Raw genomic sequence first — 20,116 nt, forward strand, 5'->3', positions numbered from 1 at the left:
ACTTGCAAGGTAAATGCTGATGCGATGAACGGGCACTTTTTGGTTCTTGAGCTGGGCAGGTCTCTTTCCATCCCTAGATGATTTTCCTCAGTAGTGAGAGCAAAGAGAATTCCTGGTTTCCTCCCAGGATCTTGGGAGCCAGTAATTAGGACACAAGTAGGACACAGCAGTTTAAAAAAAAAAAAAAAAAGCCAAAACAGTGCAACATAAGTTTCTTTTCCTCCTCATCTTATTGCAGCCCAGTATTGCCTGTTTCCCTCTCTACTCCACTACATACAAGGCTGGAGTGCACACAGACATAGACATCCCGATGCTCCGCTGCTATGCTTTCAGTAATGGAGCGTGCATTGAGTCAGCTGAGACTAGTAACAAGCAGAGCCAAATTTCTTGTGGTGGGACAAATAAAGGACTTTCTGCTTTCTAAACCTGAAATACAATCAGTTTCCTCAAGTACATTGTAGTGCTCTGCACAAATTGAGGAATAAATCTGGGCAACAAGCAACTTAATGCTCCAATTTTGTAGAAAAAAAGCACAAGTGTCTTTAGCCAACTATTAAGAATTCATTAAATTCTTACATGAATGCACACACAAATGCAGAAAACCCCAAAGCCTGGGAATGAACACAGGATGAAGCAGTGCCTCAGAGCACTTTCTTCAGAGTGCTCTAGTACACATGCACATCTTGCAAAGAGAGGCCTTATTTATATATCTCCTCAATGTGTTAGCAGTCAACCCCCCTACACGCAGCACTACATGAAATATAGTTCCTTAGTTGGCATTTTGTCAGAGAAAAAGGTAGGACTTGAACTTCATTTTGAGATGCTGGTAAGCATTGGTATAAAGAACTGAAAAAATAAAAAAAGGAATATTTTCTGTTCATAGCTTTTATTATAAACACATAGATTAAATATTAACATAGGAAAAAGGAGACATTACTAGTTAGGCCTTTAAAAGGCTAGGTGTCCTAAAACAGCCCAAAATGTCCTTTTTATACAGTATCCACTGAGTTGGCAGTCTCTGTAGCACCACTTCTGTGGTAACTGAAGCCTCTGTAGCACCACTTCTGTGGTAATTGAAGCCTCTGAAACACTGGGATATTCCCTGTCCTCTCTTTCAAATAGAGCAGCATTCTGCATAAGGAAACAGTTAGTTTGGATCCGTGTGTTCAAGTAAAGATACTCCAAGAATATCAGCTCGGTCCAGTTCCTTTTTTTATTTTACCCAACAGGCCAGGCTCATCCCAAGTGTTGTAACCGGCTGGAATTTAACACTGTCAGTCAAGATCCTCTGGGCCTACTGGGAGCTTTGCAAAGAGTATCAGTAAGAGCTAGAACTGATGTTTGTTCTCTGAGTAACATGCAAAAACTTTTTCAGTTCATTTATAAAAACTGGTCAAAAAGCAGAAACATCTAAGAGCCTGGGAAAATCCTTTTGTTTGCCCATTTTCAAAATAGTAAATTTCAACAACAAAAGTCTGGATGGTTGAAGTTCTAAAATTCAATTATCAGCTGATGAAAAAAAATATCTAAGAGATTCCATTTTTTCTTGACCCTTACTCAAAGTCAAAAAAGTTAAAATAAAGATGCTCTGAGCTCTATGCTTAAATACGATGTGCTTTCCTGTTACAGAGTTTTCTCGGCTCCCCACTGTTCCTTTGCCTTCCAGCAGCGAGTGCTCTCACTGCCACTCTAGTTCATGTCAGCTGTTTGAACAGGGTCCAAGTTATAAAAAAGATACAATTATTCAGTGTCTATATGAACATACGTATTTGTACAGTCCAGACAGCCAACAGTAAATGTGTAAGCAGTGGATTTAATGGAATATATATATTTTTTAAATCCAGTAGTTAAAATAGTGCAAAGAGGTCTGTGCTTTTAGATTATCAATTATATACATGGCATTTTCCCGCCTTAAAAATAACTGTGAATAAACCCCTGAAAATATAGGGACTAATAGAAAAAATAATCTTAGGATTTTGTAGGAAAAAGTATAATTTGCAATAAAAATATGGTAATTTTGTCTTGCTAGAAACAAGTAACAAACATATACTCACACACATAGTGTTTCAGCATCCTAGGCATGTAACAAATACTTCTGCAGTAGTAGCCCATCTTTTAAACAAAGTCCGAGTCCCTTACTGTGCTGCATTTTAATTAATATCAAAAAGCACTTATGTCAGTAAATATTTGCTTACTTCTTCGTACATGTTAGTCTGGCTTTTAGCAATGTAAGCAAATGCTAGAACATTGTTGATTAGATAGGAAGTGGTTTACGTATAATAATTCTATATAAGAAAGTAATTTATCTAAAAATATTGGCCCTGATCCTAGGCAGGGCCGTTGCCTCTTTGTATTATTCCATTGATTCCAACCAGAATTCACCCAAACCGAGCAAGTTTGGAGGGCCCCAACTTGCAAAGATCACGGTTAGTCAGAGAAACTCTTTATCTTTCAATCTCTCTGTTTAGAGAGAAGGATGGGGGAAAAAACAAGCTACGGGCATGTCAGGGTACTGAACAACCCTTCATCAAAGATGGAGGTCAGAAAAGCCTTTGGGTACTGCCTTATTGCAGTTCCCTTTATGCCTTCTCCTACCGCCACAGCTTTCCCATTTGCTCAGACACACGTTACTCTGATCAAATGGTGTCAACACGGGTGCAACCCCAGAGGCTCAGAGGTACCTAGGATCAAGCCACTGACCGGACTGATTCCCATGGACTTTGGAGTCTGCCAAAGACAAGACTGCAGATAAGAATGACTTCAGTGACTAGCGAAGAAGATGCTGATTCGAGCTGCTTCCCTCCAAGATGAGATTTCTGTGCTCTTAATGGAGCCTGAAAGGGGCAAAAATACATTTTTCAAGGTGGATTTTTTAAAATCAAATGAGCACTTTTCCCAGTTCCTAAGTCTTCCTCTTAATAATATTTAGCCAGCATCTCTCTTTGTGAAACTGAATTTTCCCAGTTACCATGGAGGTGTGATGCAGTGGAGACCTTCTGAAGAACTTGTGTAGACAGTATTTTTCTTTTTATTTCTACTACTTTAAACAGCGTAGGAATATCTTTGTAGAAAAATCAGTCCTGAGTTTCATCTCCAGTCTTCAAGATGGACCAATGCTGTACCATTTAACAACAACTTTTTCAGGGTTGGCAATAGTATCTTTCCACTGCTCTACTGCTTCACTGTTACTGCTATCAGAACTTATCCAGATCTGCAGTAAGAAACAGAAAGAAAAATAAAATTGAGTTTACCTGATATAACACAGAGGCCCAGCCTTTATTATTTCCAAATAAATACCATGGAAGTGTAGAACGAGATACAACGTGTAGACTGCGACCAAAGCATTATAGCAACAAATACAGTTCTGTTGGGACTAACATATTTTGGCTTTCAGCTGGGAACACAGGGAGTCTGGGTTTAAATTTAGCCTCTGAATAAATAGTTTAGAGAACTCACTACATACTAATGTTTCTCTACTTAATAAGATGTTTTAAGTCAAGCGTTCCTTGCTCCATTCAAATGCACGTGCTGGGGTCAAGGGCTCATCAGGGCCAGTGATGGCTCTGTGCATTCAAACTCCAGTTGGCTGCAAGCCATCTGGCATCCCGAGCTAGCCCTCCAGCATTTTCCTGAGCATTTAAAATTGCACACTCCAACAGACGGGGCCAAACCTGCATTCCACAGAGGTTACTAACATGGCCATACCACGCATAGTCACGCAGTAAGAGTCCGTTTCTTCTCAGTATGCAATTAATGGATAGTGGCCATTAAATGAGGAAATGAGGTACAAGTAGGAAGTTTTCGTCCTGAACATTATCACCAGCCTCCACTGCCAAAAGAATTCTGCTTATATAAGTAGGTATCATTATTTACGGGACTCAATTTCCTCAAGTCTTCCAAGAACAAGTCCTTTTAAGACTTCTCAGAAACCTTCACCATGAAGTACATTTAGCCTACACTGCTGAGGCATGAGTCCTCAAGAAGTGAGAATAATGTCTTCCAGAATACCACAGACAGCTGATGTTTCATCCACAGAGATTCAATATACATCTTGTTCATGATTAAAGACATGCCTGTAAAAGCAGCCTAATCTAAGTATTGTCTGCTTAGAACAGCATCCAATTAAACATAATTCTCTGAAGAACAAAGTTAATAGATCCAGCTATATTCATCTTTTTCCAGCTACCCAGCCAATTGCTCAAAGTACATTTTTCCCTGAGCCATATTTTACGTCTTCATGTGCTATGTGGCAATGTCTGCCTGCATGAGCTGAAACAACCTTTTCCAAATAACCTCTGAGGAGCAGAAGTAGCTCATTTCCTCTCCCTAAAAATAAGATCCATGATTAAATGAAGCTCATCAGATTGAGATGACCTCACATATTGCTAACTGACTGCAAAATCATACCCAGTTATTTTTGCCCCAAGATAGCACAACTAAACAGAACAATTTTTTTTCTTTTCCTATTCCAAATCCAATTCCACCAACAGGAATCACAGAAAGATGGAATACATGTGACATGAGGCTCTGTAAAATGGAGGATGGTCACGTAACTCTTGCCGGTACATCATTTCTATAGCACATCAGCATCTTCTATAAGTGCACATCTTCAGCAGGCACAAGAAACATCACCAGAACAGAATAATACCATTTTCTGGTATTGTAACATGTACATGTACATGTCAGTACTTTATCTGACAAGGGACATTACAGTTGGGGTCTCAAAATCAATTCCACGTTATTCATTTATGCATACATTAAAATTCTGCTACTAACTCTAGCTGGGTCAGGGAAAGCACTGAGCATTAAGAACAGCTATGGCTCACTATACCATGAAGAAAAGGAGATAAAGAAGGGACAGGATGATGGTAAATTAAAACAACCAGGGGAAGAGGACAGAGAGAATAAAAAGAGACCAGACTACCAAGTTTTATGGTGGTTAAATAAATATGATCACACAAATGCTTTCAAAGAGATACTACAGAAGTTCCAGCTGTAATAAAGATAAAGATATCTAAAAAATAAAGATAAAAAAAGAGCACTCAACTAAAAAATACTTTTGTGTTTGTTCACCTATGTTATCACTTGATCATACATACTTAGAATATCGTGCTGATTTCAGCATTGCTTTACCCAGGAAGGCAGTCTAATACTGTAGCTGTTGATATTTCCTTTTACACACACCTCTTTGTAAGTGTATTGGTATGGTAAGCCAACACACCCCCTTTGTACAGTACATTGTAGGTTGTGGAGCTCCTGTGAGTGCTATGTTTGTTTTCTTCACAAAGCCTAGAGGCAAGGAGGAGATCATATGTCTGTCTGTAGGAAGGAATCTTTCACATAGTAGTACTCCACACAAAAATGACTTAAGGACTTCTTTTTAAAAGCAAAATCAAATGTCAACTCCCATTCTGATGTTAGCCCATGTTTAAGAGCCCAGTACTATTCTTTCTTGGGTTACATCCAGAAGAGCTTATTAGAATTTACTATTTTGCTATATGCGACCTTATTTGAAGTATTTTAAAACTCATACCAAGAAACCTGTGGAACTGGATTTTAAGTAAAGGATATCATGCTAGTTAGCAGAAACCAACCTGTCCTAGGAAGTGTTTTCTTCTCACTGAGCTTCTGCTGTAGAGCTTGATGAGAAAGCTAATTCCTTGTTCAGCTTGGCTAACTGGAAAAATCATCATTTCTCCCCACTTCACTTGGCCATTAGTGGACTTCAGAAGACGAGTCTTCTTCTTATAGATCAGCCCTTCTGTACTAAACATTCCAACTTTCACAAAGAAATCTAGCACAAAAGGGAGGGGAAAAGGCATAGCACACAAAGGGTTACTCACAAACACACCCAATAAGCAACTGACAAGATCCACATGTATGGTTCAAATTGCAACAATTTCCCAAAAGTCTGGCCAAAAGAACTGTACAATAGCTTTCCTGACTAGTCACACAAACAGAGTATGTTCACTAATATTGAATTGATTAACACAGTATCCAAACAGCAAGTGCGAGCTAATGCTCTTGTATGTCAGGATTAATACTGGGATAAAAATCTTCCAAAATACATAAACACGTAGCTTCAAACCAAACAAAAAGTAATCAAGTAAGACATCTGCGGAAACAAGCCTTGGCAATGGAAATCTACTGCACAATATGTTAGTCTGAGATTTGTACGGCATTTTATGAATTGCCAACCCATTTGAGCAGCAATTTACCTCTTACAAATGCTTTTAGACAGGAGGCATGAGACAGCTGATGTAACTTACTTGAAGACAGCGGTGTAGATGAAACTGGAAGGTTTTGTGCTTCAAGAATCTGTAACTGAATCCTCCTGTTTATTGCTTGAAAACAAGTTCCTACTTGAAGTTCTGCGCGGCACACCTACAAGCAGAAGAATGTTGCCATAACATCTGGATTAAGTTGCTTATAAACTCAGGAAACACAGGAATTCTGTCATATGTTGGGCTCCCACATTTCTATCTGGGATTTCCTGGACAGAAATAGAAGCATGTGTTGTGTACACAACCTGCAGATGCACAGTAAGTGCATCTTGCACTTGTTATAGCTGCAGTACACGTGCTCCACTGATGGACTGCTTATGGGCAGTGCACATATGGCCCTCGTGGGCTGCAGCCAGAGATACTGGACAAATAAACGAGTCCTCAGTTTTCACCTGGGAAAGATTCCTTAATGGTAAGAGCAGACACATACAGGGAAAACCGGACATGCAGTTATAGCTCTACTAAACCTGGGTGTGGAAGTGAGAGACCAGGTATGCTCCGCTAACACAAAAACCTTTGGAGTTCTCCTCCCACACTTTTGAATTTTCCAATTGGGAGATATAAGCAACGTTTTCCATAGATACAAGGCCCTGTTACTTAATGTCATGAATGTTTGACTGCATGCTGTGGAGTTTCCTACGTTATGGAAGTACTTGTGTTTTACATGCCTACACACATACACATCCCCCCCCACACTCTGAACGTACTGAAATCTCCAGTCTGAATTTTTTTTAGAATTTTTGCTAGTGACAAAGTTGCGTTGACGCATCCTCATTACTCTCCTGTCAGATGCTAATGTACTCTGAACACTGTAAGAACAGCAAGAGAATGCCAGTGGAGACACAGCTTTCCTGACAGCCTCCATTTAAAAGGACTTTGCTAGTCCTGGTTCCCTTCAAGTTTTAACGCACTTCAGTGAAGCAAAATGCACCAAGCGAGAGAGCAACAGGTCAGATAAAGAGAAGTCAGGCTCAAGTTCATTGAGGAGACCCAAATTCTCTTTGCAGCTCAGTGACAAAATTTCTGTGTAACCCCAAGAGGAAGCCACTTACTCAACTGTGAGCTTTGGCTCTCTATTGTCAAGTAGGGTAGTTTGCTGCCTCACAGGTAGTACAGGGATGAATTCCAGCAGTGTCTGGAGGGCTCTTGGATATAATGGTGAGGAAAGCCAACACGGAGAGAGAAAGTATGAGATGATTCAGGAATTTACATTGGGATGAAGCAGGTTCTAAAACAGCTTCCTCTTTCACTTAATCTTATTGCTTCTGAAGCAATATGGTTATTCTTGTTAGAATTTAAAAAAATGTATGTGTACCTTATGTTAGAAATCAAGAGCATCACTCATATTACTCAGATACAGATAAAATTTGCTTTTGAGTTGCTAATTCAAGTTTAATTTGTTGAAAATACAAATGTCTAGACAATTTGTAACAATCTGTAAAAGAAACAAACAAAGTGAGGGTAGGGGGAAAGGAAATCCCACTGTGAAAACCACTTGCTTCTTACAACACTAATGGAAATTAACTGTCTGAATTATTACTTCACAGCATGCAATCTGAACATTAAATATATAGCTATCTCTGCCAGTTTCAAGCCACTGAAGATCTTAGCACTTTTCTTCCATAACAAAAGCAGATTCCATTTGCTCTGAGCTCTTGTTGTGAGTCCTAAGGATATTCCGATGCTTTTTTGGCCAGAAAAGGCAATTACCCGGTGTCCTTTGCCGAATGTTTTCCCAGAATGCCCCTCCCTCAAGCTGTGGGCCATGGTGTGGAAGAGCTTGCTCTAGCTCTTTTCCCAGAAACAGCTGCAGTTTATGACCAGAACAGCTATGTCCAGAGTTCAAAAGTCTGCATTTTTTCCCCATCAAAATGCCTCTCCCCAAGAAAGGTGGGGGGGTGGGGGAGAAAAAGAAAAACCCTGTTTGTCGTTAACATTGAATTAGTACTGAATTATTTTACTTTCATTTCCAGCAACTCTTTCTAGGTGATATAACAACATACTTTTGCAGTATTGGCACTTACAGGTGCTTTGGAAGGAGGAGATATATCCAGCCAATGACTTGACTCCTCTGAGCTCAGCTCCCGCAGTGCCAAGGAGCACTCTCCAATTGTTTTTTTCCTGGGAGTCTGTGTCTGGATTTTAAATACCAGTCTGACAGCCTGCAGGCTTTGCAGTTTAATAGCAAATACAAAAGTTTCCATAAATTCAATGTCCTAGAAAGAAAAACAGAGTCACCATTGTAAGAGCGTTGCGCCGAGCCCAACACCTAGAAACCAAGGCTTCCTGGTCCTATAGCCACTGCTCCCAGCTACCATTTTAGGTTGCCATGGAATAGTGTGCTTTTACAGTGGTAAGCCCCCACAGACTCATCACCTCATTGTCACACCCTGGCAGGGACAAAGCTCTGGATTATTTTTTCACTACCATAACGAGTTGAGGCCATCTCTTCTGGAGCTTTACAACAGCATACACACGTTGTCATGGCAAATTCTCCTGTGGCCTTTTCCTTCAGTCTCTCCTGCTAATTTTATTTTCTTTCACCTTTGACTCACATTATAGGAGGTTTATGTTGCTTTACCTTCCACCCCCTTAATATTTCTTTACTGCACTATCAGGAGTCTTGTCCCATGCGACCAATTCTTACTACTTTCTGTAGAGAGGAAGCATGAACTTTGGCTCCTGCCCTAGTGAGAGGCAGTAACATCATCTACCTTCCCTGGGGTGAATGTGTACCTACAGGTATGGCCAGGCTTCCTCCAGTCCCCCACCACTGAGTTGCCAAGGCCAGGAGCTCATGGCTGAGTCGTCTATGAGCGTATCTGTCCTGCAGACTTGAGAGAAAAGGAAGGGAACAGTACAATGCAAGAGAGGTTATGGGGGAGGAAGTGGAACAAGGCTTTTAACAGGATTTTGAGAAGTTGGAAAAAAATAAAAATAAAAACCCCCAGTAACCTGAACCTAGGCAACCACCACAGCAAATAGGGCATAGGAACGGACGTTTGGTCCGTTTTAAAAATCCATTTACATTTCACTTTTATTTTTTGGGGGAAAAAGATTTCTTGGTGTTTTCCCTGCCTCTACTTACACTGCATCCTTCCTTGGCAGAAGATTTGAAGTGCACTGGTTTGGGCAGTGTGAGAATTCCCTTGACATAGATACGAGGATTTTCCCCACAGCTAGAAGGCCAGCTCAGGTCTTTGCACTGCAACATTGAAAACACAGTCAGTTTAGACAATGTAAGACTCTGGCCTTCAGACGACTTAGAAACAGTGTCTTCTACACTGTTTTAGAATTATGAATAATTCCTGTAATACTGAATATAAATCAGAGCCAGTGCAATGATTATGTCACTTCAGATCATTTAATAATTAATTTTCACAACCAGAGGGTAAAAAGTTATTTGGTAGATTTTAATTATTTCACTATGTGGCAATTTGACAACAGATAAATCATTAAATCCCTTATGTAGTATTTATCACTTGACGTAGTTATGAGGTTTCTGACTACGCAGAGTCCCACAGCCCAAAAATTATTCAGTTCCTGGAAGTGTATGAAACAGCCAGCATAACAGTATCATGTTAGCAAACAAAAAAGCCACAAGAAGCTATACGTCCTCAAAGTGCTATTATGGTTCTGCCCTGAAGGAACTTGGATTTAAAGTCAGTTAAATGCTGCCTCCAAAGTTGCTCCAATTTGCTGCCTCCAGATTTCCACAGGAAAATTTCCACAGCAGGACCAGACTATGATCAGCTCAGCTTTCTTATCTATGCTGAACAGTTCCTCACTCCACAGTCAGAACATATGTATAGTAACATAAAGAGTTATATACTACTATTTACTATTGACTGCAGCAGGACAGAGATTGCAACAGGAAAAAAAAGGAGGAGAGGAGAGGAGAGGAGAGGAGAGGAGAGGAGAGGAGAGGAGAGGAGAGCTGCTAATGAAGCCCAGTATTACATTTGACTGAACTTTGTTTATCTTAATACTTAGAAGTAATTTTCTTTTTCTCCTAAAAGTATTCCTTAAAGTATATTCCTTAAAGTAACAGAGAGCCAAATTTAATGAGAATTAACAAAGTATAGTAAAATAGCCATTTGAGTAAATAATAATCAAGTTATTTATATTTGCTTACATGTAAAACTGTGATCCAAATCTGTTCTACAGAAGAAACATAACACAACTTCACATTCAGTCTTCCAAAGTCTCGTTCATCGCCTGATAATGTAATAGTGTCTATGGAAGAAAGCCAATTAGTGTTTTGAGAAGTAATGCAGTATCTTAAAAGTTCATTCCAAGAATAAGGGAACTCATTAGTAAGTGGACTGCCTATCTTTGAAAACTTCTCTCAAAATAACTTTGAAATATCTTAACACCTACATTTTAGGGACAAAATATCCATGAAGTTCTGTAGCCTGACCTTCTGCATAGCTAAAAGCCTTTCCGTTTACCTCAGTTATCTCTATTGAATTTAATAACTTGTGTTGTACTTGAACAACTTTTAGAAAGAAAAAAAGCATGTGCCTGAGACACCCAGAACACATTTATAATCTATCACTTCCCTTAGATTAATCATTTTCACTGTTAAGTTTATGAATTGGCCTGCTTTTTATTGTTCTCAGATTTCAATTCCAGCCTAGTAAACATTTTACTATTATGCTTTTCTCCAAGTCAGAAGAGCCATTTAATATCCAGTGTTTCTCTGTCATGACTGAAACCAGGTCATTGCTGCCCAGTCTTCTTTTTGAGGAAACTAGGTGAAATTCTGACTTCCAGCAGGGTGACATTTGTGGAAACTTGATTCATTTTTGAGGGTTCATTTTGCAGCATCTCCACTTCTTCAGCATTCTTTCATAAATAAGGATACTAGGTTTGCGTGCAATATTCTTGCCTAATTCTCAGTGTAATATGGATATTGGATTCTAGGCACTTCCCACAGAAAAATACTGATACATGAAAAAGGACTAGAGCTGTGACCAAGGTGCTGCATTCTATCCTAACAGAACATCTGTAATTTCTTAGTTCACTGAGGTAGTAAATCCAGGGATGAATTTTTCAAAAGCATGAGAACTCCTAAAAGGCTCATTTGCTCAATCTCCTGACAACAGGAAGGTGCAAGTCCAAAACTCTTAATTTCAAATTGCAAAGTAATCTCCAAACTAACTTGCTAATCAGATTCACCTCAAAAATAAAAAAAAAATCATCAACCAGAAAGACAGCTTAATGTTTCAAGTGCAAAGGGAAATACTTCATTACAAGGTAAACAAAACAAAACATTACCCAGACTCCTGTTACTGCCTTGTGAATCCTTCCTGGAAGAGGTACTGCTAGGCACACTGGAGAATGAATCATATCTCTGGGGGCAAAAACAAAAGTCACTTCGTTCAGAGCAACAGATGCAAAAAGCCAGAGAGATTCTACCATGAGACAAGACATGATGAAAACAAAACAACATGCAATTTCAAATAATTGTCTCATTCCCTACTAATCTCTTGATCTAGCAGCATGGAATTACTACTTTGATGCAGAGAGCTAATACAGGAACATATGGCCAGCACAGATTTTTTTTGCTCACTGATATATATGCAACTTCATCTCTATGTAAAAGACAATTATTTGAAAAAAATGCAGTGTTTTTTGCATCAATGGAAATTTCTAGTGTTCCACTTTTCAACTGATGGAGAAATCAGAAGATGAAGAACCACAACCTTTTGTCTGTCTTGTCCTGCCTAACAGCCTACTCAGGTTTCTCAACAGCCCCATTGGGCCAAACAGCAGTAGTCAGAGAAGACATGAGGAAAAAGCCTCTTGAAGTTGGTCAAGACATTGAACTTTTCCCTCTAGTCCTTCCAGTGCATAGTACAATGTCCTTCAGTGTTTACTTTGAAAACACAATGCAACAGGAACAGATACGCCACGTAAGCTGAGTTTTCAGTATAACCTAAGTTACAAGGGGAACTCACCTTCATGAATCGATGAGGCGGGCTTCTGAGATCAAACATTGAACGACTTACATCAAATGATCCAGGCAAAGTTCTAGGTCTTAAATCACTAACTAAAAAGACAAAGAGAATAATACAAATCACGTAAGCATCATTGCTAGGAAAAAAAAGCCCAAACAATTAAGAAGCTTTTTTTAAATTTAAGTAGACCTATGGTAGAATTGAAACCTAGCTAAATAACATCTAAAGAAGGACGTCAGCACCTTTCCCCACCTCACTTTCCCAAAATACTCTCCTGAAAAGACAAAATGGAGAGAACAAGCCACTAAAATACCTTAATCAATTCCACCTTTGAAATAGTTCAAACCTACTTGGTCACATTGGTAGCAGCGGTAGAACGGGGAGCCTGCCTCAAAGTTATTTCCTCTAAAGAAATGGGTTTTTTAGTAGATGCTTTACCAAAACACAAAAGCCTTGTGTTTAAATCTAGTCAGCCAGAACTGGGGCTTAGCCTGGTCTCCTTTTTTTAAATTTTTCCACAGTAAAGATGCTAGTGGCAAAAACATGCTGCCTGCTAAACTTGGCCTCATCTCCCTGGCTTTACTGATCACAGTGTCAAAGCACCACACTCTGCACCCTTACTAGATCTCAGACAAAGCATGTCTTAACTCTAAGATGACACGTACTTGTTATAGCACAAAAGCAAGATCTTTATTTTATAGAAGGGTAGTTTCATCAGCAGTTGGAGGTGGTCAAGTAGATCTTATCAGTTTTCTTTTGACCTCGAAGCAATACAGAACTAAAGCACATTGTCTATGCATATTATGCAGCAACAGTAGAAAATGAGAGCTGAACTAATGCCACTGTTTCAGGAATCTTTGCTGACTCTAGTAACGTTCAAGAGGTGTTTAAAGCCTCCCAACTTCAGAACTGACCCATGCTGAAATGAATGAGAGCAGTATGGTTTAACTTCTAGGACTATCTGATGCAATGAATTGCTTTTTGTTGCAATGCTGCGTTACTGTATTTCAGAAGACTTCCATTACAATTCACTGATTATAGCTTAATAGAATTACATCACTCGTTACTGAAAATTTATTTCCCTTTTATTGCTATCAAAAGAAATAACCAATTATGTGTATTGTGAGATGTGACAATAAAGAATTATTCTTTCTTTTCCCAAGGAAGAAAAAGAGAACAAAAGATGAAGAAAGTTTTGACAACCCATGGGAGGGAAAGGAAAGCAACAACATCATTTAGATAAATTTAATGAAGATCTGTATGTCTGGCGTGAGTTCCAAATTCTCTCTTGTGCATGACACAAAAGGGCTGAGTTGTTCACAGAGTCTGGTGTAGAAATAGCATTGTCGTATCATATGAGGCCTAGAAACCTTGTTTGATATAATGGGAGCAAATAGGAGAGACCAGCCCGTTACTTGATTTGAAACTGATTATGGTTATGGAAATTAATTCCCTATTCAGTACTCATGACTTTCACAAACTACTGGGAAATACCCACTCGAGCCTACAGGTTACAAATCACCGAAACGCCTTAAAGACAGTATGATCTGCTGTTTCTAGTAAAGCTGGTTAAAGTTTTCAAAGAACATAAAGGTGGTGAGGGGAAGAGATGGTGCCTTTTTCAAAAAACTTAAATTCTTAATGGAAAAAAATGTCAGTTTTTGCACTGAGAAAGCTGTCTGTAAAATACAAAAAAGGAGAAAAATTTTAACCATAAACATATGTTGTTTACCAATAATAACTAGAATTTTTGAAAAATATTAATCAATTTATTTTTCAGTTTGTTTTTTGGTTTTTTTTAAGATCAAGAGGAGGGACTTCACGTGAAAATTCAAGAATTTAATTCACTTCATACCTTCCAAATAAACACATTCTGTAGTTCTAAGCCCACACACATGAAAAGTATCATAGCACTTGCTGCAGCAAAATAGGCTTAGAGTTTTGCTTAAATAGTCTATAGATGCCCATGAAGAGAATCATTTAACTTTTGAAACAGCTGTCAAAAAACTGTGGAGGAAGAAGGCATTTTAGAACTGTACTCTAGACACACTTAAGTGACCTTTCTTGTGTTTAAGCTTACTAAGACAAAACTAGTGAAGTGTTTACTTAGCTTGAAGAAAAATGGAAAAAGAGATGATGAGCTGAAGGGAAGATGTTCAAGACAGTTTTATAAAATCCATTTGGCTCCCACCACAGGTGCTTACAAAGCCTAGCAAAACCATATGTGTTAAAGGCTGCTAAAATTCGTGTGTTTTGTTCCCTCTCAAAAAAAAAAAGAAAATGGAGTAGTCTTTTCATGTAGTCTCTATGGTGATTCAGAATTATTTTTAAAACAGAACACAGACTGAGCCATTTCCCCCAGCTGTAAAGCAAGCATGCTATACCATTCTAAATAAAGCACCTTTAAAAATGCACGCTGTTGCCAGCTTCTGATTTGATAGAGAGGTGTGTACATTTCTTTGAGTATATGAATTTTCTGAATGCGTTTGACTTAGCAATCACTTACAGCAAGCGACACTTGGTCATCTACTTTACTCTAAACAGCATTCATTATAGGATACATATACCAATGAACAGCACAGAGGAAAATTTTTACCGAGGTAGCCAAACCCCTTCTGTCTAAACTTTTACTATCTCACAGCCCTCCCCTGTTCTTAAACACACTTGTGCAATGAGAAGTGGGGACATGTCTGCACCTTCAAAAGCAAACTACGAAAAAGCTGGCATATAGCATCACTTTCCATTTTGCACCTGTTTTTATCATCTGCTCCTGAATGTTTTTTGGTGCTTGTTCCTCTCTCCATATATATACACTCCTCAGGCATTCCTCCACTCAACATACTGCCCGACTTCCCTTTTCCGTCTCCCTCAAACACTCCTATTACTGGTAGCTGGAATCTTCAGTACTGCATCCTGTTTTGGATCAGAGGCAGCTACACTAGCTTGCTTTGCCAATCTGTCTACCTTCGTGTGATGCACGCGAGCCTTGTTAAGCCCCCAAAAGACAGAAAGTAACAGTGCAGCTGGAAATCAAGCAGAGCTGGCTCCACAGAGCGATTCACCAACCAAGAAGTGTCTGTAGCATACAGACCAGTTTGAGAACTGCTATAATCAAACACGTCTTCTGTAGACTAATGGCTTTTTTCTCTTACCTATAAACCTTGGGAAAGGGAGGAAGACAGAGATGTAAGGGTGCGGGTCCTTCTCACCTGATCCATATAATTTCCTATTATCTGATTTTGCTTGGAAGCGCCTAATCAGATCTGGCGAAACCCGATGCTCCAAATAGAATGGGTTGTACACGTCATAGCAGGGCCACTGGTACCCGCCGTGCAGTTCTGCTTTCCGGTCACCAAATGAGGCTCTGGCAGATTCTGTGGAGCACAAGTAAACATCAAATGCAAGAGTTCCAGACATAACACATGCTGCCTGGCTTCATAAGGCAGGCAGAGTGCCTTCAGGGCAAAGGACAAAATATTTCAATATTATCTACTTCAGGAAAAGGAAGAAAACAAAAGAAAAAGTAAAGAAAGCACATATACATATCATGTCAGATTTCCACAGTGTGCTAGCAAACACTGGAATTAAATTGGCCATAAAAAGCTATGCATACCCTGTCTTGGAGTTCCATAAATGCCTAACTAGTTAAAATACAGAAGGCTCCAAAGACAGACAGCAAGACAGAAATTAACAGGAAAAGTAGGGCCATGTCTACAGAAAACCTCTGACTTATTTGCTACCTATCCCCAGGACATTGCCACTCAGCTAATGGACCCCCAGACCTTCAGGAGGGTATGTCTGGAAAGATAATGCAACTTGTGACTGCAGTCTCCTTGTCATCCAATTTCCATAGGAAGTCTGTCAGTGGTAAAATCACTGGCCCAAAATGACTTGAATTGTTGGCTGAGGCACAAGTAGACAGATCTGAGAACGCTTGAATCCCAGCCCTCTACTCAGCCCATTACAGCACAGCTGCCCTATTTTTCTTTCCTTTATTTATAATCATTTCAGAAAAAACATGCATGTCTTGGCCAGCAGAACAGTAAAGAACATTGCTGTAGTGCTTCATTTTGTCTGTCTGGAGCAAAAATAAGCCATATATAACAGTACAGTAGGGAATGGGGATGGCAGTGACTTGGACTCAGCCAAGCTCTGACATTGGCTTCCTTCACTTCACCTCCCTAGACTTCAACCTCTCTGTTAAAAAGTTCTTTACCCCATTATAAAGTGCCTTCAATTCTGCAAGTGTCTTGCACCGTGAAAGACAAACAATTATTGCTGTGAAATCCCTTCCTCCAGGTGTTAGTAGAGTAAGTAAAAAAGAATAACTAAAACAGTGAGATGGAACATGAGAGATTATAAAGCAAGAATTCAAGTATAATGGGCTTGAGCATGACGTAAATTAGGATAAACGCTAGAAATGAGGCCATAAAGAATTGATACACAGCAGATGATGGAAAAGCCAGCGTTCCAGACCAGGAGCACACTCCGTCCTGCTAGCTTACTTCTGTGAGAGCATGAGACACGCTGCAGTGAGTATTGAAGAGAAAGGCTGCCAGAACTTAATTGCTTTCAGAAGGAATGCCAAGAGCTAACACTGAGCATGTCCTGTTTCACTAAAGGAAAATGGTCAGATACACACAGAAAATGGAGTGGAACCGAGAGCTGAACTTGGAAGTCTACAGATATTTAACAATGGTCTAAGAAGGAAATACTCTAAATACATTTTTTGAATATGCTGGTGCTTTGGTTAATGTGAAGAAGGAATGACAGCACACTTCACTGTAGTTAGTAAAGGTCCCTAAAAAGTAAACTTTGCATTTTTAAACACAACTTTAGTGAGGCTTAAAAAGCTGTACTTTAAAAAATAAGTATTTATATTTGGAAAGAGAAATGGAAGTCGCCTACTTGACATAAGAGCCACTTTTAACATATTTGTTCAAGAATTTAAAGTATTTGCTCAAGAGACAATTATGAAGAGTCAGGACATCCTGCCAGAAGACCTACTGGCTTTATAGCCTAAGGGCCACTCTGTTCACCAGGTCCTTCAGAAATGATGATGAAAGGATTATCAGGAGCATGTCCTGCATTTCCGTACCTTGTGCAAGTATGGACTTACAAGAACTAGCTGCTGAAGCAGTAGGGAAGCAGGGAGGCTGAAGGAGATCAGGCTCAGAGATGAGAAGGGCCTCACACGTTCTACCTTCAACTATTAGGTTGCCTGTCTATGTCTGGTGAGGCAGACATCACAAGTAAAGCCCACTAAAGAGATCGGGCACAGAATGGCCAGTCTATACTGAAAAGCTCTGCTAGGCTGATTAGCTTGGCTCTGGTGCCAGCGTTACCAGCAGGGGTGGGTGAGGGTGAGGAGGAAGTTTGGCAACAGGCATGCAGGAGGAGAAAAGAAGCAACAGCAAGGACCGGGGGAGAAGAGAGAAGAGTAGGAGTAAAACCACACAAGCACACAAAAAGGTTAGGTAGTACTGCATTAGTTATTATGCAACATGTGGTTGACTTTTTTTGGTTATTAAGGTTTCCACCTGCAGAAAAGAAATACAGTCACATGGGACTAAAAGCATATTATCCACTTATCACTGCCTCAAGGCAAAGCAACTCTAGAGAAAACAACCGTTCAGGTATGACCCAGGCCAAAATCTTCCCTTACCTAATTCTAAGTATCTCGTGGCAGGACCAAGAGCCTAGGAATAGCATATGCCCTGTAACTCATGTTACTGGGCCAGGCTCCTATTCTTTTTAAATGCCACTGTGCCTAAATTGCATGTACATCATTTTGGCAGTCTGAGCATGGAACTAACTGGCAGAGGTTGAAGCGCAAGATTACTGTGAAGCAAAGAGTCATAGTATCATGTGCAACCTTATACCACTGAGATCTGTGACCCCTGGCCTCCCAAAGAGCAGCAATAAGAGCAAGAAGTAGCAGGGGAAAGAAATTCCGCTGTGTAGTAGCACATGCTATTTATCGGCAAAATTTGAAAAGGAAGATGTGTTAGTACGTTAAAACGTATCAGTACATTAAACATGAAAGCCAGACCACCCTCCTTCTTTACTTGAGTGATATGGACGCTGGGGATGTATTAGGTCTTTCCTTGCCTCCAATAAATTCTTTACTAAAGCTTCTGTTTCCTTTAAGTGTCTTCCATTACTTTGAGTATAAGCACTAGTGTGCAATCCTCCCTTTCACTTTTATTCATGCACCACCACAGAGATTCATAGTGGGATGACATCCTTCACAAAACCTCTCTGGACATCCAGAGAGAAAAGAAACAAGACCAGGCTTCTAGAAAAGTTCTGCAAACATATATTTTCAGTAGGAATACTTGACAACTTTCAAGGAGTAGCAGAAGCCAAACAACTATTTCAGCAATGCTGTTTATGTTTTACCTTGAATCCCTCCAGCATGAGAGATACTAGGAAGGTTCTTCGGCTGTACATAAGCCAATCTGAATGGAGGGACCACAAACGGTACCTCCTGACCATCCAGGGGCAGTTTAGAAAGCAGATAATCCTCTGAACAGCCAACTTGACGCTTCACTGACACAGAAGACAATGGAGGCTTCTCTACAATAGTTGGCTTGCTTGCAGCTACTGCTTCAGATTCCTGCACCATGGAAACTGCTAAAAATAAAGAGCAAGAAAAACAGACAGTCCACATGTACATTAAGTTTTGAATAATACTATGAACAGATCTCTTTTATTTAATAGGATCTGTGCTTGATAGATTACTTAACGGCTGCTAGTATTCACTAGTACTAGCAGTACTACAAAACTAGTACACTAGTTTTACCAGTGTTCAGGACTAGCACCTGGAAAAGATATTCATCCTCATGACACCTGTACTGATCCAAACTCTGTTGCCCAAGCTTCTATATTTACAGCTACCTTGCTCTTAAGTGAATTTTTACAAGAGGTACACTTGTATCATAGAAGAGTTCTTCAAACAACTAAGACACCAAAGAAAATCCTAACAGCAAATCCACAGGGACTTAAAAAGAAAAAGTGTTCGCTCTTAGAGTTTGAAAGATGCAAGTCCTTTACACAACCTTGGGTAAAAAAGTTGGCTTTTTGGGACAGCATTCCAGGCTGCAAGGAGCAGACTTCAGACAAGTGTTATTTTTCAGTTCCAATTCCAATTCCTAACACTAACAAGCATGTGTTCAATCTCCAAGTGGAGGTACGGAAAGAATTTTGGATGTTGTAAAAGAATTCATGTTTCTCAGGAGTGATACAGTCATTTTATTAATGGGAAACCCCATCATTAATGAAGCCAGAACAGCAAAACCCTCAGTTGATGTCATTATGTCAGAACTCACGATCTTTTTTTTCTTTTTCTATGCAGAAACACCATTTACAGCAGTTTTTTATACATTCTGTTGCCATTGTTTTCAGTGTTGCAATTTAGAGGAGACCGCAATCAAAGATCCAGTGTAGCTATCGAACCTGAAAAACACAATAAAACAAACCATAGAAGATGTGAATAACTGAAATCAAAATGCAATATTATCAGTTATTTAATATGTGATTGCTTATTGGACACAGTCCCAGAGTCAATGAGAAAGTTACTTCAGTCATAAAAGGATCAGAGCCATCAGATTTCTCTCACTGAGACAAATTATTTGTTATATATAAGCACATGGAAAGAGATAATCATTTTAACGTACGGCATCCAAGTACTTTCAGTGACTCACTCAGACAGGTCCCTGTCTTTCAGGAACACTGAAATTCCCTTCATATTTGTGTGTGCCACTGGGCTTTGGATTTTACTCAGCTTTACAGCTGTTTTGATGTGGTCTTGTCAAGCCATTTGCAAGATGTGTTTTTTATTCTGTTTCCCTTGTTCATGTTTCTCCT

General features: G+C 39.5%; 1 protein-coding gene across 1 annotated transcript; it reads right to left on the minus strand.

Annotated features, from left to right (window-relative positions):
* Positions 1 to 879: 879 nt before the first annotated feature.
* Positions 880 to 19,690, minus strand: TC2N (tandem C2 domains, nuclear). The gene is made up of 12 exons (XM_009319448.1): positions 19,579 to 19,690; positions 18,650 to 18,883; positions 15,457 to 15,621; positions 12,248 to 12,339; positions 11,565 to 11,640; positions 10,420 to 10,520; positions 9,373 to 9,489; positions 8,309 to 8,500; positions 6,270 to 6,384; positions 5,595 to 5,794; positions 1,049 to 3,211; positions 880 to 1,016 (listed from the first exon to the last, which is right to left on the minus strand). The coding sequence occupies exons 1-11, from the start codon at positions 19,643 to 19,645 to the stop codon at positions 3,101 to 3,103; spliced, it is 1,470 nt and encodes a 489-aa protein (XP_009317723.1). The 5' UTR covers positions 19,646 to 19,690; the 3' UTR covers positions 880 to 1,016; positions 1,049 to 3,100.
* Positions 19,691 to 20,116: the final 426 nt, after the last annotated feature.

Source organism: Pygoscelis adeliae, unplaced genomic scaffold (genome assembly GCF_000699105.1).
Source record: "Pygoscelis adeliae isolate BGI_AS28 unplaced genomic scaffold, ASM69910v1 Scaffold71, whole genome shotgun sequence".
Taxonomy (NCBI): Eukaryota; Metazoa; Chordata; class Aves; order Sphenisciformes; family Spheniscidae; genus Pygoscelis; species Pygoscelis adeliae.